The 24,264-nt window shown below is 44.5% G+C and overlaps 1 protein-coding gene across 1 annotated transcript in view; it reads left to right on the plus strand.

Annotated features, from left to right (window-relative positions):
- The first annotated feature begins 4,336 nt into the window (after positions 1 to 4,336).
- Positions 4,337 to 24,264, plus strand: part of LOC124042752 (neurexophilin-1) — a 53,795-nt gene continuing 33,867 nt past the window's right edge. The window contains exon 1 of the mRNA XM_046360857.1: positions 4,337 to 4,959. Coding sequence (XP_046216813.1) covers positions 4,906 to 4,959 — 54 coding nt within the window. The 5' untranslated portion in view covers positions 4,337 to 4,905. The remainder of the gene's footprint in view (positions 4,960 to 24,264) is intronic.

Below are 24,264 nucleotides of genomic sequence, written 5' to 3' on the forward strand. Positions count from 1 at the left end.
AGCTGAATTGTCTGTGTCTGTTTTTCAAGACATCAGTGATGTAACCAGTAGAGAGGCCACTGCCAGATGCTCCTGCTGACGATGTCTGGAAGATAAATAGCCTGGACTGACATACTTTGGGGAGCAGAATTTAGCTCCTCATATGTTTTTTGTCAGCTTAGAACCTTTTATTTCCCATTTTTGTGAACGCTTAAACTAGAAACATTTCCCTAATTGTCCCACTTCTCCCTTCATTTAGAGAATTTGGAGTGCATCTGCAAGACATTCAAACATAGTTCTTCCTCTCTTCCATTTCTCCTCCTGTCTTTCTCCTCTGGCTCCAAGAGCCTGCAGGCTGCAGTCAGTCAGACACACACACACACACACACAGTAACACACAGTGGGTCTAATTGTGATGAGGAGGAAGTACTCGATGGTGATGGCTGCCAGCTGCATCCTGTGACCGTCATTCTGATCCCGCATTTGTCTCTGTCATCTCCAAGATCCCTCCGTCCATCCGCCCGCCGCCTGCACGTTCCCGCCCGCCTGCCCGCCTGACCGCACATCCACATAAAAGACATTGGCAGCCTCCGCCACAAGCTCCAGGAAGTCCGCGCTTTGTACCCACACATGGCAGATCGATGTGCCCACCCTCCCACCATAACAACACACCAGGCACCCTCCCACTACCCACCACCCATCCATTCTGGTCAGGGGTAAAAACTCATGTTAGACTTGTCTGTCCCTCTCTGGGTGTCTAGTCAGAGCGGAGTGGAGTGGGCACTTCAGATGCCAGATGGCTGGCAGGATGGCATAGACATGGCAGTCACAGATCCCTGCCACCACCACATCATGGTTAGGCCTGAAGCTAAGGGGCCTGCTCCCCTCTCCTCTGCTCCCAACATCTGCCCTGACGATCGGGCAATGAGCCATGCCAGCTGGGTGTATTCATAATGCCGGACGGATCAGGCTCGGTCTCCTATACGTACTGCCAACGTTACTCATCTCATTCCACAGCCCCCTTCTTTTCTCTCCCTCTCCCCTTCATTAGTCCTCTTTCCATCCCCTTCCCCTTCCTTTCTCACCGTCCTTGTCCCGCCCTCCATCCTGGGTAGGACTATTAGGGAAGTGACTAGTTTGTAATTCGTTGCCCGTTGCTCTGCACTGTAGTGAATGGGCACCAAAGGTGTGCCAGGGAAAATTAGCACCAACTCCTGATTATCCCTTTAACTTGTGTCTTAGAGTGAGAGAGAGAAAGAGAAGTGTGTGTGTGGGGGGGGGGCGTGATCAGGAGGAAGAGAAAGTTGCAGCTCAGTGGTTAGTTCACATTGCGCCCTTCAATGGATTCTCTCTCTCATATCTCTGATGTTGCAAAATTGACTAGTTCAGTTGTAACTCTTCAATATGATACAAGCATTTCTCTACACTCGCATTAACATCTACTAACCATGTGTATGTGACAAATACAATTTGATTTGATGCTCTGTAATGCTGTTTTGCCCTTGAAAATCCTTGAGCCCCGACATTATTCTCTTTCAAAAATGTTTTAGGCTCTGAAACATGGCAGAGCGACTATTGCCAAGGACCTGGCGAAGGTCCTATGCGTTGTGTATTTGTGTCAATAAATCACATCGGGAGCATATGCTGCAAATTATCCTCCAAGAAAACATTGGCCAATTCCCCATTTTTTTTATTCCACTCCACTTCCTGATGAATCGCTCGTATCGAAACCTCAAACCTGGGTCTGCATATATTAACATTTACATTTACATTTAAGTCATTTAGCAGACGCTCTTATCCAGAGCGACTTACAAATTGGTGCAATCACCTTATGACATCCAGTGGGACAGTCACTTAACAATAGTGCATCTAAAACTTAGGGGGGGGTGGGGTGAGAGGGATTACTTAACCTATCCTAGGTATTCCTTAAAGAGGTGGGGTTTCAGGTGTCTCCGGAAGGTGGTGATTGACTCCGCTGTCCTGGCGTCGTGAGGGAGTTTGTTCCACCATTGGGGGCCAGGGCAGCGAACAGTTTTGACTGGGCTGAGCGGGAGCTGTACTTCCTCAGTGGTAGGGAGGCGAGCAGGCCAGAGGTGGATGAACGCAGTGCCCTTGTTTGGGTGTAGGGCCTGATCAGAGCCTGGAGGTACTGAGGTGCCGTTCCCCTCACAGCTCCGTAGGCAAGCACCATGGTCTTGTAGCGGATGCGAGCTTCAACTGGAAGCCAGTGGAGAGAACGGAGGAGCGGGGTGACGTGAGAGAACTTGGGAAGGTTGAACACCAGACGGGCTGCGGCGTTCTGGATGAGTTGAAGGGGTTTAATGGCACAGGCAGGGAGCCCAGCCAACAGCGAGTTGCAGTAATCCAGACGGGAGATGACAAGTGCCTGGATTAGGACCTGCGCCGCTTCCTGTGTGAGGCAGGGTCGTACTCTGCGGATGTTGTAGAGCATGAACCTACAGGAACGGGCCACCGCCTTGATGTTAGTTGAGAACGACAGGGTGTTGTCCAGGATCACGCCAAGGTTCTTGGCGCTCTGGGAGGAGGACACAATGGAGTTGTCAACCGTGATGGCGAGATCATGGAACGGGCAGTCCTTCCCCGGGAGGAAGAGCAGCTCCGTCTTGCCGAGGTTCAGCTTGAGGTGGTGATCCGTCATCCACACTGATATGTCTGCCAGACATGCAGAGATGCGATTCGCCACCTGGTCATCAGAAGGGGGAAAGGAGAAGATTAATTGTGTGTCGTCTGCATAGCAATGATAAGAGAGACCATGTGAGGTTATGACAGAGCCAAGTGACTTGGTGTATAGCGAGAATAGGAGAGGGCCAAGAACAGAGCCCTGGGGGACACCAGTGGTGAGAGCGCGTGGTGAGGAGACAGATTCTCGCCACGCCACCTGGTAGGAGCGACCTGTCAGGTAGGACGCAATCCAAGCGTGGGCCGCGCCGGAGATGCCCAACTCGGAGAGGGTGGAGAGGAGGATCTGATGGTTCACAGTATCGAAGGCAGCCGATAGATCTAGAAGGATGAGAGCAGAGGAGAGAGAGTTAGCTTTAGCAGTGCGGAGCGCCTCCGTGATACAGAGGAGAGCAGTCTCAGTTGAATGAATATATTAAGCGTTTTAGAGTCCACATGAGTAGTCATATTCATTGTGAACTAAAAGGTAAGAACTGATCCTAAACCAGCACTTTCGTCGCTTGGTAGGGCCTTTGGTTCTTGGGAACCAGTCCTGTACTTCCAGAATGAGGGGTATCAGGGTAGCAGCAGACCCCAGGCTGGGATTCAGCATCATGGCAGGCCTCTAAAGATGTATCCCCCTGGGTCTGGTGCTGCTGCAGCTGTTGTGAAGGATAGTCCCTCTCCCTCTCTTTCTCTCTCCTGTGAAGGCTAGTCCCTCTCCCTCTCTTTCTCTCTCCCGTGAAGGCTAGTCCCTCTCCCTCTCTTTCTCTCTCCTGTGAAGGCTACCTAAGCCATTCAGAACAGGAATCCATCAGGCCCAGGGCTGAGTTATAGTGACAGTAGCAGACCACCACAATGTTACAGCACTGAGAGGACCACCGATTTATTCAACCAGAACTACCCTCCCTGTCTTTTCCTCTCCTCTCTTCCCCTCCTCTTTTTTTCTCTCCGGGATGGCATTTGAAAGGAATCTAGCTATACTGCCTGCAACAATCACACACTCAGCATGTGGTGCACGCTCCTTTAACCTTGTACTCTGACAGGACCTTTACGTATAGTTTGATACCGCACAATGATAGCAACACGCACATGCATGTGCACGTAGACATGACTTGACTTTGCACTTGTGGTAGTCAAGCTATGGACCATCCACATAATAAGACTCCAGAGTCCCTCAAGTAGCCTACGTCTTTGGCCCTGCCTTCCACTTGTGTGACATCAAAGTGTTCTGCTTAAACCCTTCCAAGGTCTTGAACATCCTCAATAAGGCTACATTTAGCACTTCTGTCAATGTAGGCTCATCTTTCACGGCTAAATTGAATTATATGTTTTAGACTGTTACTAAAATATACAGTAGGTCCATGTTTGTATGCATTAGCATTTGGTTAGTCAGAATTCTGCACATAACCTATAGCCTACGAGAAAACAATGTCATTGTCCAGCCGTGCTGGTTTATACGGCAGTGATCTGTCCATACGTATTGAGGGAGGGAGCTGGTGCTATAGCCTAGTGAGTTTGTTTGTCCTGGAGTCATACTGTATACGCACTGTGGCTCTCTGTGAATGTCGGCTCGTTTATCTCTATCAACCAACCCCACCACTCTACCGCCAGTCAGTAAATGAACAGCTTTCCCGTCGAGCTATAGTGGCTGTTTAAAGACAACTCTGTGATCCTTGCGTCTCGGACCAATCTCGCCCCGTTTTTTTTTTATATTTCCCTCGTTCCTCTCCTCCCCTCCCTCCTCTTCTCTCTCTCATATTATGTGTGGACAGAGCGACGGTGTTTCTCTCAGCCCGGATGTGTTGTAGGCACGCGTTTTCCAGAGGCGCGGTTATAAAGCGTCCGTTATTTATCTGACTCTACTTTGAACTGTTCTCCTTTTCAGTAAGGAACTGCTAGGCGAGCCTCACGCGCACGGCAGGCAGCAAGACAATCAAATCAAGGACTGATCCCTTATGTTTGCTCTGAATCGAATGTTCATCTGTCATTGAACTATGACATTGCTTCAGCCCTGCTCTCTGGATTAATTCCTTTGTAATCGTTATTTGTTCCCCCCCCATCTCGTCCAATATCTGTCTCCAAGTGTAGGCTAAGCTTCAGTGGTCATGGGGTGTATAATTTCATTTTCGCCTAGGCTGGTGAGGGTCTTGACGGTTGTGTAAAAGCGGATAACGCGTGGATTTATGGTCTTCACAGACAAAGAGCCAGCGAAGGGAAACTAGTGGAAGTTTGAGACCAGGAAGAATGCAGGCGACGTGTTGGTGTGCGGTGTTACTCCTAACTCCAGCGTTTTACCTGGTGAGTAGTGGTTTTGTTTGTGTTTATAAATAAGTTTGTCGTATCACTGTTGTCTCTGTGTTTTGTGGTCTTTCAAAGACACATTTGACTAAAATCTCAGGTGTAAAAACGATTTCTTATGAAATTCGCATCACTGACAGAACTATTGAAGACAACTCTTCACTTCAGGGGCATGTCCTGTTCATTGCATAAAAACATTCCGTCGTCCTGTATCAGGGTATTGGGGGGAAATACACCTTTTTAAATTGCACATCATCATGACTGAGACATTTAACATTACTGTATGCGTTTCTATTTCAGAACGGTGGTCTATGGTGTCCAATTAATAGCACTAATTAGTCCAATTCATTTTCAAAATTAATATATATTTTTTTATAAGACTGAATAAGTATTTAATATTTGACTGATGATTTTTTTAAACACATGTGTCAAAGAAAAAACACATTTAAAGTGTAAAATGAAAACATTATTCCCCGCACACTGGCTGAAAACGGAGAAGATTGTGCTGCAGTTCCAACAAACCGTCTCATGGGGGCGTCATAACAAACCAAAAAACGACCGGCAGGTGCGTCTGAAGGCTTCACGTCAACCTGGAGGAACCTTTCAAATTCTCAGTTTCTCCTTTTGATTTTGTCAGTAACGCTTTTTCCTTTCAGTCCGCCACATAAACAATGATCCCACTCATAGCAGTCATAATACACACAACATGGAGGAGAGTTGTTTGGTGCGTGGCCCGGACAACCCAGCTCCATCTTGCTGTCTTATGCTAAGACATTGAGTGGAAAGAAAACACAGGTTTCTCATGTACCAAAGTTTTGTTAAAAAGTAACAGGAAGACTGATATAAAAAAAGGAATATGCCACTTAAATATTTCAAATAAACTCACTTTCCAAGTAGGCTATATTATCATTTGCAAAAAATAAAAATAAACACACACGCGTTCGGCTTTCGTGTGAATTCTGCAGACACCTTGAGGAGAGTAGCCTAATGTCTTCACACAAAAATGTGTTGCCTAAGCTTCTGTTCCCTATCCCTAACCCAGATAACTTGACACTAAGACTAGCAGATGCCACATCATACACCTAAATGAATCCGCCTTTTGATTCTTACTGGAATTGAGCGCGGATTCTCTCCCTTCACTCACTCAGTCTCTCTACGCAACTCACAATACATGTTTATTCCTTTAAGAGGCTATTGCTATCAGGTCTACGGCAGCACTGTGTCAAACTATACTGTCCGGTGTTAGAATTCATGTTAGTCAAATGTTTTGTAATATACAGTTCGCAACACTCACACGCACAAGCGCGCGCACACACACACACACACACACACACACACACACACACACACACACACACACACACACACACACACACACACACACACACACACACACACACACACACACACACACACACACACACACACACACACACACACACACACACACACACACAATGGGTAGGCTTCTGTCTATTTCCTTTGAACTTACCACAGGACATTTTTCCCCGACACATTTTAGATTTCACGAAATACGCCTATTTAAACTGGCTTCTCTTACAACTGTCCTATTGACATTTAAATAATGGTTCGAATTATTTCATCTGCATAATCCTCACGCAAAACGACATTTATTCAAACTAAAAATGATTCTAATCAAGCTAATTCATTTACTGGTTGTTTTCTATCGACTTGACGGAATAGGATTTAATTGCGTAGCCAATTTAAATTTTAATTCAGAAAAACAGCTCGTTATTGTTAGTTGTCCGTGGGGTATTATTTTACCACATTATCTAAAACGAATCTGAAAACTTCCATGGCGAGTTGGGCTATGCTTAAAATGTAAGCATATAGATAGGCCTACAAAGGGTTTTACCATTTTTGACACATTTACGGGAAGATATCTTATGTAATTATTAAGAGTGAGGTTTTAATCAATTCCACAGAATTATAAAAATTGGAGTGTGCTCAGGACCTATACAATTAAACACATATCCATTTAGTAATCATAATAAAATTAATTTAAATGTAATCTATATTTTGCGTTACACCTGGGCTTATTTTATATGGTCTTTTATAAGGATACAGCTAGACTATCTTGTAGGATGTGAACACCAACATCTCAGATGCAACATATAGACCAAAGCATGACCTGTAATTTTCCGCTACGTAAATGTTTCTTCACTGTAAACATAAAATCACAGATTTTATAGGCCAAATTACATTTCTCTGTATAAAGGAATATTATCGTATAATAGATTAGGCACCTTAAAATAATTTCCCCCTTTTTATTTGACCTCTTCTCGCATAGAATTTCACCTCTGAATTCCAATCAAACGAGTCAAGGAGCATTATCAAGTGGATTTTGTCATTCAGCACCGGGAGCTGTCCATGGTTCTGATATTCAAGACCGTTGTTTTACGCGTCTTAATAGAGCCGGGTCGTATGAGTCCCAATTGAACACATCCTTGCAGTGGGACGCAAAAATGTTTTAAAAGTCCGTTTTGTTCATTCAAACCAATGAAGATGTAGGCTCGATGATGAAACCTGAATTCACGTAGGCATAATAGTTCGAAATGACAAATTTGACAAGTGCCATTTGACACTTTTCATCTTTTCCTCACCCTGAAATGGTTTGTCAATTTAGGCATAGGACTAGGACTACTTAATTTTACATTTGTGGAAAAGTTTTTTTTTTAATCAATTCAGTACAACGCAATATACATATTGCATGGTAGGATATATTACAAATTGATTAAGGTTTCTTTTCATATAATGATATTGGCTGCAGATTTTGGGATGAAAATGTAGTCTTTGTAATGTATAGCCTTGGTTCAGTTTGTGTTTTGCTTCATAAAAAAGGTAGGGCTTTTTCAGTCGACTGTAAAGAGATCTTTGATTATATTGTCTTATAGTTACGAATTGGTTCATGTTAGTTTAATTCTACACCTGGATATTTGCTCTCTCCATGTCTGCGCTCCACTAAACCTAGATTATTATTTTCCAGACAGTTAAACTGTTCCAGTTAAACTGTCGGGTTTATCCATACCTACGGGGATTACCGTTGAACTTTGACGGTTTTATTTCCTGTTAAAAGCTCTTGTCTCGTCTCTAAGCCTCTTGTCTGAGCGGGGCGCGCCTTGACCTGGATAACACTGTGCTCGCTCTGAAGAACAGTTGATGCAGGTGTTCAGTGGTATAATACAGCGCACGCCTCTCTGCGAGGGCGGCATTCACACATGAATATGGTCACCTATGGCTACAAAATGTAATTAAAATAGGATTAAATTCATTATTCGGCTTAGTTGGGAGTTATCGGTGCCTTCCTAGGTGCGTGTGTGTTTTTTTCTGCATCTTACTTCTGATCAAGCCAGCTCCAATAAAACCCAGTCAGATGGTTGACATGCTTTTAGGGTGGTTTTGCTCCCAGCAGAGGGACTGCTGATGATACTCTGTTGACTGACAGCTAGTGTAAACAACAACATGTTCTCCGGCCCCATGACTGGTAGCAGGGTTGCTCCTATGGCTGCAACACAGGGCTGTCAGTGACTGGCAGGTGTTCGTGTGTGTGTGTGTGTGTGGGGGGGGGTATTCGGCCATGTCTCACTTCCTCTAAGGGGGCAATGAGGAGGCTCTGTTCAAGAGGGACAGACAGACAGACACAGACATAATGACTCCTAAATGGCACCTTGTTCCCTAAATAGTGCACTGTTTTAGGCCAGGCATATTACAACTACACCATCATTGTTTAACAGGCTGGCGAGAGGGCCTGACATGCCAAGCAGTTGGCGCAGTGGGAGAGACACCGACAGTGCTGCATCCTAAATGGAACTCTATTCCCTGTATAGTGCACTATGTTTGGCCAGCCTCTCACCATTGTTTGTTAGTGGAGCTGTGAAGATTCAACTACCGCAATATCTTTTCCATGGCAAAAATGAAAACACGAAGAAGACCAAACTCTTTGGTTCTTTTAAAAACCTGCTGTATGTAAAATATTGTGTGCTATAGCTTGGAATATGCATACATGTGACTCTGAATGACAACATAGCTAATGAAGTTTGTTTCCAACATTAGTGCTGTTAAATCCATTTAGTACTTTGTTTCCTTGCCACAATACTAACAAGTATTGCGACACTGGTATCGTCCCGGCCGTAATTGTTAGTAGTATTAAACCATCATAACATGCTGTAGATGTTGCGACCAGCCCTGCCATAGCAAGCAGTCAGCACAGTGGGAGAGGGATTGCCACACACAGATCAGTGTATGGGGAAATACTGCTTGCATTTGAGTCTTGTCAGGCAATATTACATTACATCAGAAAAGAACGCATATCAGTCCAATTGTGATTCTGTCCTTTCATTGAACACAAATTACTTTATGATTTTTGTCAGCCATTTCATTCCCATTTATTGCGAAATATACAGATGTAGGATCTTAATTTGATCACCTTGTTGCAAGACAACTTCCCTGCAATGCAATACATGCAAAACCTGAACTGTATTTGAGGATTAAAAAAGCATCTGAAATTTCAGATAAGATTTTTCCTTTAGAAAAATGTATCAATTTACAGTAATTATAATACACATAATAATTTGCATTTCCTTTTACTGCAAGATTATTTGCCTGCTGTAGCAAACTGGCTAAAATTAAGATCCTATAATAGTGGGAGAGGAAAGAGAGGATGCTACACTGAGATCCTACAATAGTGGGAGAGGAGAGAGAGGATGCTACACTGAGATCCTACAATAGTGGGAGAGGAGAGAGAGGATGCTACACTGAGATCCTACACAGAGCACACTGTGTGTGGAAGACTGTAAGGTTGTCAATTATGTTGAATTGGTTGCATCCCAAATGGAACCCTGTTCCCTAAACTGTAGCACTACCTTTATCCAGAAGTCCACATACTGTAGGCCGAGAGCAGAGCCCTAAAGGGGCATGGCCGAGAGTTCAGTCTCTTAGCACACAGCACTATAATCTTATATTAAACTCCCAGACCCTTCACAGCACAGCCAAGTGGTCCGCTAGCAGCTATGTTACATGTGAATTAACAGTGAAGGATCTACTTTAATTGAGGAACTCACAAGTAGCTCTCGACCAGCATTACAATACAACCAATTGTCTCCATGCCCGTTGACCATCCACTGCAATCACATTCTCTTTGATGGAAATCACACTTTAAGAGAAATCTGTTATTATTGTGAATATTTCCTAGAAATGACTCTTCATATTTCTATGCATGTATCTTTTATTAATTAATATCAATACGTCAGCATTATGATGTATTGTCAGTTGCTTGGCTCCTTGATATAGCTGAGGTCGTATATGGTGTACTCATGTATTTACATAGTACACTTCATACCCAACATCCAATTTTGGTAGATTTTTGATAGAGTTTTTATGAAATGTGAATTCAACTAATTACTTTGTTTTTGGGTTTAAATCTAGGTTTAAATGTGGAGGGGGAAAAAATGTTTTAAGTTGAATTAACTTGGTATCTATCTTATTTAGACTCTAAAAACTTGCTTCAGTTCAGTACTGCTGACCTTTGACCCTTCGATCAGAGACTGGAAGTGTCTCAGAAGAGAAACCTGCCACCTGTGTGTGTGTGTGTGTGTGTGTGTGTGTGTGTGTGTGTGTGTGTGTGTGTGTGTGTGTGTGTGTGTGTGTGTGTGTGTGTGTGTGTGTGTGTGTGTGTGTGTGTGTGTGTGTGTGTGTGTGTGTGTGTGTGTGTGTGTGTGTGTGTGTGTCAGAAGACCCCGTGTGGTACACCTCTGTAATTCACACCTCAAGGTGACCTGACTCTGCTGTGCTCCTCTGCTGAACTGCTCTTGTGGTCCACTGATGATGACACACCTGGTGGTCCACTTATAATGACACGTGTGACCTGGGGGCAACACTCCTTTCTCTTTTATCAACCCTTACTCTGTCTCCCTGGACCAATAACACCCTGCATAGGAGACAGTAAGCTGTGTGTGTGTACTTGACCTTGGTTTGGGGCAGAAAGTCAATGATAATGGTCTATAGTTGTTGGAATCGCCCCTTGACGGGCGTTGGTTAATTTTTGACTGCATGGATCATTACAGTTTTGTTTATTCAAATCCTATTGGGGGAAGCTGGCAAATATTTACAGCACAGTTGTCATGTTTTAATTTGGAAGTCTTTCATTGATGACCGGACTCCTAACCTGCACATACCATCTAAACAACCAAAATAACCCTGACCCCTGACTGTGAAGGCACTTGGGATCTTACACTATGTGTCTCTGGGTGTGTGTGTGTGCATTTTTGCGTGCATCCATGTCTGCTCGTACGCATGTATTCTATGTGATTAATGACAACAGCTTCTATCTTTCCCCACCGTGCACTGCTCTAGTTTTTCAATCACATTCAGAGGTCTAGGGTCATATTTGGAGCTAACCACTGAAGGGCACTGACTGTTTCTGAAAAATATAATTGAGGCCTGGCCTGACCTGAGGTTTGAACCTCTGGGGGACTCTTCTCTGTCTGCTCCACTACTCTGCTATTCTCTGTCTGGGAGCTGTGGGAAGTCTATCTGTAGCCTCTTGATAGGAGGAGCGTTGTAGCAGACCTACCTTGGTTCAAATACTATTTTAATTATTTCAAATACCTTATCTGTGCTTGATTGAGCTTGCCTGGCACATTGGAACCAATAGAATAGTTCCAACATTTAAAACCCCCACCCTTCTGGTACACCTGGCAGGCTTGAGCAGAAACCCCCACCCATCTGGTACACCTGGCAGGCTTGAGCAGAAACCCCCACCCATCTGGTACAGCTGGCAGGATAGAGCAGAAAACCCCCACCAATCTGGTACACCTGGCAGGCTTGAGCAGAAACTCCCACCCATCTGGTACAGCTGGCAGGATAGAGCAGAAACCCCCATCAATCTGGTACACCTGGCAGGCTTGAGCAGAAACCCCCACCCATCTGGTACACCTGGCAGGCTTGAGCAGAAACCCCCACCCATCTGGTACACCTGGCAGGCTTGAGCAGAAACCCCCACCCATCTGGTACACCTGGCAGGCTTGAGCAGAAACCCCCACCCATCTGGTACAGCTGGCAGGATAGAGCAGAAAACCCCATCAATCTGGTACCAATCTGGTACACTGGCTGGGTACAGCTGGCAGGATAGAGCAGAAACCCCCACCCATCTGGTACAGCTGGCAGGCTTGAGCAGAAACAAATACAATCTTTCAAAATATCTAAAATATTTTGAATAGGGTATGAACCCAGAGCTGCTTTGTAGAGTTGTAGTGTTGTAGAACTGTAGAGCTGTAGAGTAGAGCTGCTGGTCAATTGTTTCTAAAGCCAGGAAATAAATTAGATGACCCACTGACAACCTGCTTTCCATGGCCAGAGTTACTCCCAGGACGAGTCTGAAGTTTCTTTAGTGCTCTGAACAGATAATGGTGTTTTGAAAGCTGAACGGGAAGTTTTTGTTGTTGGCAGAAGCATTCAACAATCGCTATCGACATTGCTAGCGCTGCCTGTATTAATTTTCAAGCTGGGTTTTCTGGAAATAGCCCTTGTCTTGCCTCTTGTCTCTGTCCTGTTTCCCAGTATCTTTCCTTAGGCATGGTTGGCTGTTATAGCATGCCAGCACCAGCATGTGCATGGAAGAAAACAGTGGCATTCAGTAGACTGGAGTTGTTCTTGCCTTAGTGAATAGTTGTAGTGAATGTGTGTTGACTAGTGATGGCATTTGTACCTAACAGCAGTGGTGATGGATTGCATAAGCCTGCTGATGGGCTTGATTGACCACTTTAACAGAGCAGAGATCAGACACTCTCGCTTGACTGGGTCTATGTGGCAGGGAGTGGATAGGGGAAGGGGGGGAGAGGTGGAGGAAAGGGGAGAGGAGGTAGGGGAGGGGAGGAGGGGGGAAGCACTCCTGCTTGGCTGGGTCTAGGAAGAGGGGAAGGGACGGGAGAGAAGAGGAAGGGGAGAAGGGGGGAAGCACTCCTGCTTGGCTGGGTCTAGGGGTGTAAACTTCCGTCCCTGCAACACACCAGTGATGATGGATCTATCCACAGGGTCGTGTCTGCCGCACCGTCCGAGATACACAGCTACAGGCCAGAAGCCCGTTGATGGGATTTATCTTCCTGATCTTTCCCCTTCAGTAACAGAGACTGGCCATGGGGAGCACTATCTCCATTCTAGCTTCAGGGGTACGTTTCCATACCCTGGTTAGACCACACGGAACAATGTGTCCATAGGAAGAGCAGTGTTCATGCTGGTTTAATCAGGCTACGTTTGGAAGAGCTTTATGAACAAATCCATGAGGGATGAACACACTTCCAAGTAACTGTAAATGCTGTCTGTCTGTCTGTTGGCAGAATAGCACAGCACCTTCGGTCTAAAGTTTTTCGGTTGCATCCTCTGCTCCAGATTAGCCCATAGAAACATATTTCATAACAGATTCATACATGGAAAAACAGATTTTCTTAACTGGTACCAGGGTACATTCAGATTAGTCTTGTGGAGCTTGTGGGCATCCTAGAGCAAAACAACAGACACATATGTGTCTGGGAGAGTCTCACCTTTCCATATTGGTGTGTAAACAAAACTGTTCGGATGCAACAGACGTTTTCGTGAGAATACTGATTTTCGGGATGTCTGACCAACACCGTTGTAGTTCAGTCACCTTCCAGGCCACCATTGGTGGATGAGGTGGATTATGTCCATGCAACACAACTAAACATATCTCTAGTTTAAACAAACAGATTTTGACAGGGATTACTTAATCATATTTGTTCCTAGTGGAACATAAAGCTTCCATGAGAGAGCACCACTGGTACCGATTTGATGCCTTTCTGGGAATGGTTTTCCAGGACAGTCGTGACAGGATTGTGCTTTACATTTACAGGTCATTCCTACGTAATGGTCTTGTAGATATTGTTACCATGTTGTTTCTATGTAAATTCCACATAATTTAGTAAGTGTCCCTAACAGCAGCCTATTCCTTGTTTAGTGGACTATATTTGACCAGGCCCTGGTTTACAGTAAATTACATTCCTCCACTGAATCAGTTGATTGTCCTCTCCTCTGCTTGTTAAAGTCATGTTTCGGTCTTAATCAACCAGAGTCATCACACTGTCACAATTATAATCATTGATCAGGGAGATTAACCACAGTACGTCTGTGTGGCCTTGGTACTACCGGCCATTCAGCTCCTCTCATGATCATGTCTCCATCTGTGTGTGTGTGTGTGTGTGCTCCTTAATCCGCTTAATCAATTAACTTCCGTCGTGATACCACTTCTTGTTTCGACCTCTAAGCTATCAAGATCCAGGAAAATCTGATTAAGAGAGAGAGGAAATTTGAAACACTTGAGCATCTCTCTCTCTCTCTCGCCCCTTGATTTTTGTGAATATTTTATAAGAAACATTGAATGTACCATTAGATCTGTCTGGTAGTTTTTGTGCTTGTCACGACTTCTGCCGAAGTCGGTCCCTTTCCTTGTTCGGGCGGTGTTTGGCGGTCGACATCACCGGCCTTCTAGCCGTCGCCGATCCACTTTTCATTTTCCATTTGTTTTGTCTTTGTCTTACACACCTGGTTTCAATTCCCCAATTACCTGTTCATTATTTAACCCTCTGTTCCCACATGTTTGTTTGTGAGTGATTGTTTCTATGTAGGAAGGTCCATTATTGTGGGCTCTGTTTTTGTATTGCATTTACAGTGCCTTGCGAAAGTATTCGGCCCCCTTGAACTTTGCGACCTTTTGCCACATTTCAGGCTTCAAACATAAAGATATAAAACTGTATATTTTTGTGAAGAATCAACAACAAGTGGGACACAATCATGAAGTGGAACGACATTTATTGGATATTTCAAACTTTTTTAACAAATCAAAAACTGAAAAATTGGGCATGCAAAATTATTCAGCCCCTTTACTTTCAGTGCTGCAAACTCTCTCCAGAAGTTCAGTGAGGATCTCTGAATGATCCAATGTTGACCTAAATGACTAATGATGATAAATACAATCCACCTGTGTGTAATCAAGTCTCCGTATAAATGCACCTGCACTATGATAGTCTTAGAGGTCCGTTAAAAGTGCAGAGAGCATCATGAAGAACAAGGAACATACCAGGCAGGTCCGAGATACTGTTGTGAAGAAGTTTAAAGCCGGATTTGGATACAAAAAGATTTCCCAAGATTTAAACATCCCAAGGAGCACTGTGCAAGCGATAATATTGAAATGGAAGGAGTATCAGACCACTGCAAATCTACCAAGACCTGGCCGTCCCTCTAAACTTTCAGCTCATACAAGGAGAAGACTGATCAGAGATGCAGCCAAGAGGCCCATGATCACTCTGGATGAACTGCAGAGATCTACAGCTGAGGTGTGAGACTCTGTCCATAGGAAAACAATCAGTCGTATATTTCACAAATCTGGCCTTTATTGAAGAGTTGCAAGAAGAAAGCCAATTCATAAAGATATCCATAAAAAGTGTTGTTTAAAGTTTGCCACAAGCCACCTGGGAGACGCACCAAACATGTGGAAGAAGGTGCTCTGGTCAGATGAAACCAAAATTGAACTTTTTGGCAACAATACAAAACGTTATGTTTGGCGTAAAAGCAACACCCTGAACACACCATCCCCACTGTCAAACATGGTGGTGGCAGCATCATGGTTTGGGCCTGCTTTTCTTCAGCAGGGACAGGGAAGATGGTTAAAATTGATGGGAAGATGGATGGAGCCAAATACAGGACCATTCTGGAAGAAAACCTGATGGAGTCTGCAAAAGACCTGAGACTGGGACGGAGATTTGTCTTCCAACAAGACAATGATCCAAAACATAAAGCAAAATCTACAATGGAATGGTTAAAAAATAAACATATCCAGGTGTTAGAATGGCCAAGTCAAAGTCCAGACCTGAATCCAATCGAGAATCTGTGGAAAGAACTGAAAACTGCTGTTCACAAATGCTCTCCATCCAACCTCACTGAGCTCGAGCTGTTTTGCAAGGAGGAATGGAAAAAAAATCAGTCTCTCGATGTGCAAAACTGATAGAGACATACCCCAAGCGACTTACAGTTGTAATCGCAGCAAAAGGTGGCGCTACAAAGTATTAACTTAAGGGGGCTGAATAATTTTGCACGCCCAATTTTTCAGTTTTTGATTTGTTAAAAAAGTTTGAAATATCCAATAAATGTGGTTCCACTTCATGATTGTGTCCTGCTTGTTGTTGATTCTTCACAAAAATATACAGTTTTATATCTTTATGTTTGAAGCCTGAAATGTGGCAAAAGGTCGCAAAGTTCAAGGGAGCCGAATACTTTTGCAAGGCACTGTATATTATGTTGAGTAAAATAAGTTTATTTACTCATATCTGCTGTCCTTCACCTGACTCCTATACACCAGCTACACACAGACTTCCTTACTGTGCTAGCTATTTCTACACGGCACATTGAATAGCACTATTGTATTTTGAAGATCATTTGACCAAATTTCTAAAAAAGACGTGAAGAGGAAATTCATTGAGGATTAAATTACAGGTTTAAGTGAGAGAAGGGAGAGAAAATCAAAATCGTAAGGAGAAGAGGGTGAGACTATTGGAGAAAGGAGGAGGAGGAGGAGGAGAGGAGGAGAGGAGGGAGAGGAGAGGAGAGGAGAGGAGAGGAGAGGAGAGAGGAGGAGAGGAGAGGAGGAGGGAGGGGGAGGAGGGTAAGGAGGGAGGAAAGGAGGAGGGAGGAGGGGTAGGAGGAGGAGGGAGGCAGGAGGAGGCAGAGGAGGCGGAGGAGGCGGAGGAGGAGGAGGAGGGATGAGGAGGAGGAGGCGGAGGAGGAGAGGAGGCGGAGGAGAGGAGGAGGAGGAGAGGAGGAGGAAGAGGAGGAGGAGGAGGAGAGGAGGAGGAGAGGAGAGGAGGAGGAGAGGAGGAGAGGAGGAGGAGGGGGAGGAGGAGAGGAGGTGGAGAGGAGGAGGAGGAGGCAGAGGAGGCGGAGGAGGCGGAGGAGGCGGAGGCGGAGGAGGAGGAGGAGAGGATGAGGATGAGGAGGAGGAGGAGAGGAGGAGGAGGAGAGGATGAGGAGGAGGAAGAGGGGAGGAGGAGGAGGAGAGGAGGAGGAAGAGGAGAGGAGGAGGAGAGGAGGAGGAGGAGGAGAGGATGAGGAGGAGGAGGAGGAGGAGAGGAGGAGGAGGAGAGGATGAGGAGGAGAGGAAGAGGAGGAGGAAGAGGGGAGGAGGAGGAGAGGAGGAGGAAGAGAGGAGAGGAGAGAGAGGAGGGAGGAGAGGATGAGGAGGGGGAGGAGGAGAGGAGGTGGAGAGGAGGAGGAGGCGGAGGCGGAGGAGGCGGAGGCGGAGGAGGAGGAGGAGGAGCGGATGAGGAGAGGATGAGGAGGAGGAGGAGGAGGAGAGGAGGAGAGGGAGGAGGAGAGGAGGTGGAGAGGAGGAGGAGGAGGCAGAGGAGACAGAGGAGGCGGAGGAGGCGGAGGCGGAGGAGGAGGAGGAGAGGATGAGGAGGAGGAGGAGGAGGAGGAGGAGGAGGAGGAGGGAGAGGATGAGGAGGAGGAAGAGGGGAGGAGGAGGAGGAGGAGGAGGAGGGATGAGGAGGAGGAGAGGGGGAGGAGGAGGAGAGGAGAGGAGAGGAGGAGGAGGAGGAGGGAGGGAGGGGAGGAGGAGGAGGGGGGAGGAGGTGGAGAGGAGGAGGAGGAGGCAGAGGAGGCGGAGGAGGCGGAGGAGGCGGAGGCGGAGGAGGAGGAGGATGAGGATGAGGAGGAGGAGGAGGAGGAGAGGAGGAGGAGGAGAGGATGAGGAGGAGGAAGAGGGGAGGAGGAGGAGGAGAGGAGGAGGAGGAGAGGAGGAGAGGAGGAGGAGAGGAGAGGAGGAGGAGAGGAGGAGGAGGAGGACAGCGGCGCCGTGTCTTTTGATTGTCATGTTGCTTCAATTATTGTACTGTTTGTGAGCATCCAGTTTGTTGTCGTTGACACCCGTATGTGTGTGTCAGCTTGTGTTGGTTTCAACAGTCTGACTGTTTGTATTTTCGCTGTCACTCCAGGCAAACGAGCAACACATTAATGCATCAGACTGGAAGCGGATCTGATTGGTGGAGTTGTACCATGATTTAGAATAGAATAATGAACAATGAAGTCTATACGTGTAACAGCAAACTGACACAATACTGCTGTTATTAAAGGGGTAGTTCACAAAAATTACAAGATTATGTACTTGTTTCCTTACCTTGTAAGTAGTCTATGACAATGACGGAATACAATCCACAAGTTGGATTTGTTTACCTAGCCACTATCACCAACCGCGGAAATACATATTCAGTTTTGTGAACTATCCCTTTAAGCTGAAGTATTTCTTTAAGCTTAAATTGAGTTATTATCTGCTAATAATACATCTACCCTCGTCAGAAAGTGTCTGCTGACCTCATAACTCAGTGCTGTTATTGATTAGCTTATCACTTATAGGCTGTTCCCAGAATACTCTTGTGTCACGAGGTGATGCAATGAGTTTGAGTTGGAACAAATTGATCAGGACGAGTCTAGGGAACATTTTGTTTTTATTAGCTTATGATAATGATAATTTAATTACATTTACTACACACACTTATGTACTTGTCACACCTTGGTCTTAGTATTTTGTGTTTTCTTTCTTTATTTGGTCAGGCCAGGGTGTGACATGGGTTATTGTGGTGTGTTTTTGTCTTAGGAGTTTTGTGGGGTGTTACGTAGTCTATGGCTGCCTGAGGCGGTTCTCAATCAGAGTCAGGTGATTATCGTTGTCTCTGATTGGGAACCATATTTAGGCAGCCATATTCTGTGAGTGTTTTCGTGGGTGATTGGTCCTGTCTCTGTGTTAGTTGACACCAGACAGGCTGTATATGTTTTCTCGTTCCGTTTGTTGTTTTTGTATATATATAGTTATTTCATGTATCGTCTATTCTTCATTAAAGAACATGAGTAATCACCAGGCTGCATTTTGGTCCGCTTCTCCTTCAACTGACGAACGCCGTTACAGTACTGTTTATCTTAAAATGACCTACCAATCAATATGTAACAGTGGCGTATATTCACGGAAGCCAAGAGAAGCCAGGCTTCCCACAGAAAACGTGATCAATAAAAAAATGAAAGGTACAAAACATTGATCTTTCATCTCTCTGAGTTTTATAATTTTCCTTAAATTCAAAAGTGGCTGTACCTGTACCTGGAGAAATCATTTGAGAGATTAGTAGCTACAGTTGAAGACAGAAGTTTACATACACCTTACCCAAATACATTTAAACTCAGATTTTCACAATTCCTGACATTTAATCCCAGTAAACATTCCCTGTTTTAGGTCAGTTAGGATCACCACTTTATTTCAAGAATGTGAAATGTCAGAATAATAGTAGAGAGAATAATTTATTTCAGCTTTTTTTTCTTTCGTCACATTCGGGTAGCCTTCCACAAGCTTCCCACAAGAAGTTGGGTGAATTTTGTCACATTCCTCCTGACAGAGCTGGTGTAACTGAGTCGGGTGTGTAGTCCTCCTTGCACGCACACGCTTTTTCAGTTCTGCCCACATATTTTTTATGGGAATTGAGATCAGGGCTTTGTGATGGCCAATCCAATACCTTGACTTTGTTGTCTTTAAGCCTTTTGCCACAACTTTGGAAGTATGCTTGGGGTCATTGTCCATTTAGAAGACCCATTTCCGACCAAGCTTTAACTTCCTGACTAATGTCTTGAGATATTTCTTGAATATATCCACGTAATTATCCTTCCTCATGATGCCATCTATTTTTTGAAATGCACCAGACCCTCCTGCAGCAAAGCACCCCCACAACATGACACAACATAACAATGGCCATTGTGGCCAAACAGTTTTATTTTTGTTTCATCAGACCAGAGGACATTTCTCCAAAAAGTACGATCTTTGTCCCCATGCGCAGTTGCAAACCATAGTTTGGCTTTTTAATGGCGGTTTCAGGTTAAGTCAATATAGGACTCATTTTACTGTGGATATAGATACTTTTGTACATGTTTCCTCCAGCATCTTCAAAAGGTCCTTTGCTGTTGTTCTGGGATTGATTTACACTATTCGCACTCATGTACGCTCATCTCTTGGAGACAACGTGTGTCCTTCCTGAGTGGTATGATGGCTGTGTGGTCCCATGGTGTTTATACTTGCGTAATACTGTTTGTACAAATGAACGTGGTACCTTCAGGCATTTGGAAATTGTTCCCAAGGATGAACCAGACTTGTGTAGGTCTACAATTATTTTACTGAGGTCTTGGCTGATTTGATTTGATTTTCCCATAAGGTCAAGCAAAGAGGCACTGAGTACATCCACAGGTACACCTCCAATTAACTCAATAGATGTCCTGTAGCCTATCAGAAGCTTCTAAAGCCACGACATAATTGTCAGGAATTTTCCAAGCTGTTTTAAGGCACAGTCAACTTACTGTATGTAAACTCCTGACCCACCAACTGACTTGCCATAACTATAGTTTGCTAACAAGACAATTGTGGAGTGGTTGAGAAACGAGTTTTAATGACTGAAACCTAAGTGATTGTAAACTTCCAACTTCAACTGTATCTGATGCTGTCTGGACAAGAAGAGTATGAAATGTTGCGACTGTGGTATTTCATTCATTGATGCCAGCGAGCATTTGGCATCTAAAATAATTTGCTTGTGATGTGTTGTTGTCCTCCTGCAGTAGCTAGCTAGCTAAATCAGGCCTTTCCTAAGCCATGGATGGAGATGAGGATTTGGACATCAGCGATTCTGATCGAACCATGAATTCATATTGAATCCACGAGTTCAATATGTAGGATAGCTGTAGATGTAGTAGGCTCACGTTAACTAGCTCGCTAACTTACCTGGTTCATTGTTCCCCATGCAAGGAAGTTAGGCTAGCAAGCATTTAAGCCAGGTAGCCGAGTCTAGGACATCATAGACGAGCAGCGAGGAGGAAGCACAATTGGCCTAGCGTCGTCCGGGTTAGGGAGGGCTTGGTCGGTAGGGATGTCCTTGTCTCATCGCGCACCAGCGACTCCTGTGGCGGACCGGGCGCAGTGCGCGCTAACCAAAGTTGCCAGGTGCACAGTGTTTTCTCTGACACATTGGTGCGGCTGGCTTCCGGGTTGGATGAGCGCTGTGTTAAGAAGCAGTGCGGCTTGGTTGGGTTGTGTATCGGAGGACGTACGGGAGTTGTAGCGATGAGACAAGATAGTAGCTACTACAACAATTGGACATCACGAAATTGTGGAGAAAAAGGGGTAAAAAATAAAAATAAATAATAATAATTAATTGCTGGATGCTACTTATCATTGCGCACTTAGGTTTATTACGGGTGCTAGCTACAGAACTCACCACTGTTTTATATCAAAATGTGGGTTGGACTTCGGCTGTCCATGAGACGAGAACAACATGCTCTCGTTTTTGTCTATAAAGCACTTCTGAATAAGCTACCTTCTTATTTATCATCACTCATCAATATTAGAATTAGATTTCCTAAAACCAGGTCTGAAGCATGGATTCCACTTGAGGCCCATGTGGTTTCCACAGAGTCGGGTATGGCTGCCTTTTCCTGTTACGCTCCTCACCTATGGAATAGCCTGCAGACTCAACTTCAACTTGAGACTCTTGTCCCCCTGTCGCCCATTTTAAACATTTATTGGAGGATTTGTATTTTTGTATTGCCTGTAACTGTTTCGGGTAAATCAAGTTATTGTGATGTCGGTAGAATTACTTGTGTGTAAATGTAACAATCTGCTGCTGTATTTTTTGTTTGTTATCTGTAATCTTTTTGTTTGTCTTGTGTAGTTTTATAATCATTGTTCTTAAACTGTATGTGTAAACATGTATATGCAGGGCCCAGCTGTAAAAGAGACGTTGGTCTCAGTCTGTGTTTCTTGTTGAAGTAAAGGTATAATAATGAAATCAGTACCATGGAGAGCCACATGATATTTAAGAACATTGATAGGACCTCATTTGTTTTTGGTTTGTTTTCACTGTATTAAACTAAGCATATATAGCCTTGTTGATTTGATGTTGTCTAATTGTTTAAGTTTAACTGGTGCTGGAATAGCGGAGGCAGTGTTCCTGTTGTCTTTGTGCTGACTTCCTTTAACTCTCCGTGGTTCTAAATCACTAGTTTAGTAAACTGTCAGAACCATTACCTTGCTTGATCATGCTGTAGGTCATGTAACTGTTTGTTACATCCAATATTTGCTTGGGGGACTTCAACGGACAGATGCTTGCTTTATGGTTTTGTGATGAAACCAACGTGTGTAGTTGGGGGTGTAGTTGAATTTATTCCGCCACTGTGTGACTGTTGCCTTTTTGTTGTGTCGGCCTTATTGTATATCATGGTGGTGTATAAATAAATGGGTAATAGAGCAAACAACGCAATTATCACAACGTAGGTTGTAATATGGCTGTTTTACTGGCTTGGTTTGGCGTCCTCAGTGATTATACCAATGCACCGCTACTGATAAGTAAAACCAGCTACATACTTTTTTATTTCATGATTGTCTCCTTCAGTTGGAGAATTGAAGAGTGAGGACTCATGCTGCAGGACCATGAAAGAGAAAACGATCTGCATGCACGCACACACACTGTGGAATTGACCATATCACTCCAGCATACAGCGAACGACAACACTACTTTACTTCACTGAGCCTTTACAGCCCAGGAGATTCCAGGACTATTGATTTTCAGAATTACAATTATATCTTCGTCTCTTATCGGCATCCAGCCATCGAGGAGAGGAGAAAAAAAAGAGAATAGCTATGAGGTGTTCTGGGGTGGAGGGTTTGAGCTGACACCTGTCACTCATCTGTCTCTGAGATAAAACTGATCCTTTAGTGTGTCATCAGACCACCTCTCTGTTTTGGGAAATAAGATGGAGGAGATTATCTCTCTTTCTCATTTACCCTCCCTCTCTCTCTCTCTCTCTCTCTCTCTCTCTCTCTCTCTCTCTCTCTCTCTCTCTCTCTCTCTCTCTCTCTCTCTCTCTCTCTCTCTCTCTCTCTCTCTCTCTCTCTCTCTCTCTCTCTCTCTCTCTCCCTCTCTCTCTCTTTCTGTCTGTCTTTTTCTGTCTGTCTGTCTGCTCTTTCTCTCTCTCTGTTTCTCTCTCCTCTCATTCTTTCTCTCTCGCTCCCTTGCTGTCGCTCTCTCTCTCTCTCTCTCTCTCTCTCTCTCTCTCTCTCTCTCTCTCTCTCTCTCTCTCTCTCTCTCTCTCTCGCTCTGACTTGCTCTCTCCCTCTTTTCCTATCTCCATCTCCTTATCACTATATCTCTCTCTATTCTATAATGAAAGTCTCTTTTCTCAGAGTTAGATGCGATGTCTAGGTTATTGTTTGCTGCTGGTCTTTGTGTGTGCAGCGTTTCACGTTGACCACAAATATGTTCTTTATGAGAATTGTAAAATAATTCCACTTATAGTGTATTGTCCAACCATGCAGAGAAAACATGCATAATGATAGAATACTCAATAAAAAACTCAATACCACTATCAGCTCTATTTTCACGATGACATCACTATATGATGTCACATCCTCTGACATCAATTGACAACCTGCCAAACAAACCTGCAAGATATAACAAATGAAACATACAATATATTTGTTTCCGTACATGCTTCTGAAATGAAACCATCTGACATTTTTTACTTTAAGAGAGTTTGATTATTCTCCTTGTAAGTCGTTCTGAATAAATATTCTCATAACCTCTCTCTCGCTCTCTCTCCCTGCCATCTCTGTATATGCTGGAGCATTTATCAAATCAATGCCCTCTGATGGGAGTTCCACTAACAGGCAGTGTGTGTGTGTGTGTGTGTGTGTGTGTGTGTGTGTGTGTGTGTGTGTGTGTGTGTGTGTGTGTGTGTGTGTGTGTGTGTGTGTGTGTGTGTGTGTGTGTGTGTGTGTGTGTGTGTGTGTGTGTGTGTGTGTGTGTGTGTGTGTGTGTGTGTGTGTGTGTGTGTGTGTGTGTGTGTGTGTGTGTGTGTGAGTGATAAGTGCGGGTGTGGGAGGATATGCTATTTTGCCGTTTTGAGTATTCTGTGGAGTGATGGACAGCCATACACACTCATGCCTGTCAAGCAGAAATTATTTACCTATGTGGCATGCTGAGCATATTGGAAAAGAGATTCCCAGAAACTGTGCCACTTTTTGCCTCTAAAACTACTCTCAAAATATACAGAATGGTGAGGTCCTGCTGAAGGAAAATGCATGCTTTCCCCACATTCCCCGTACTTTTTAACTCACCATTTCTTCGACTCAGATACACACTCTAAGAAGTATTTGTCTGAAAGTGTCAAGTTAATGGCCCAGACAATAAAGCAATTCCC

This window comes from Oncorhynchus gorbuscha, linkage group LG09, assembly GCF_021184085.1.
Source record: "Oncorhynchus gorbuscha isolate QuinsamMale2020 ecotype Even-year linkage group LG09, OgorEven_v1.0, whole genome shotgun sequence".
In the NCBI taxonomy this organism is placed as follows: domain Eukaryota; kingdom Metazoa; phylum Chordata; class Actinopteri; order Salmoniformes; family Salmonidae; genus Oncorhynchus; species Oncorhynchus gorbuscha.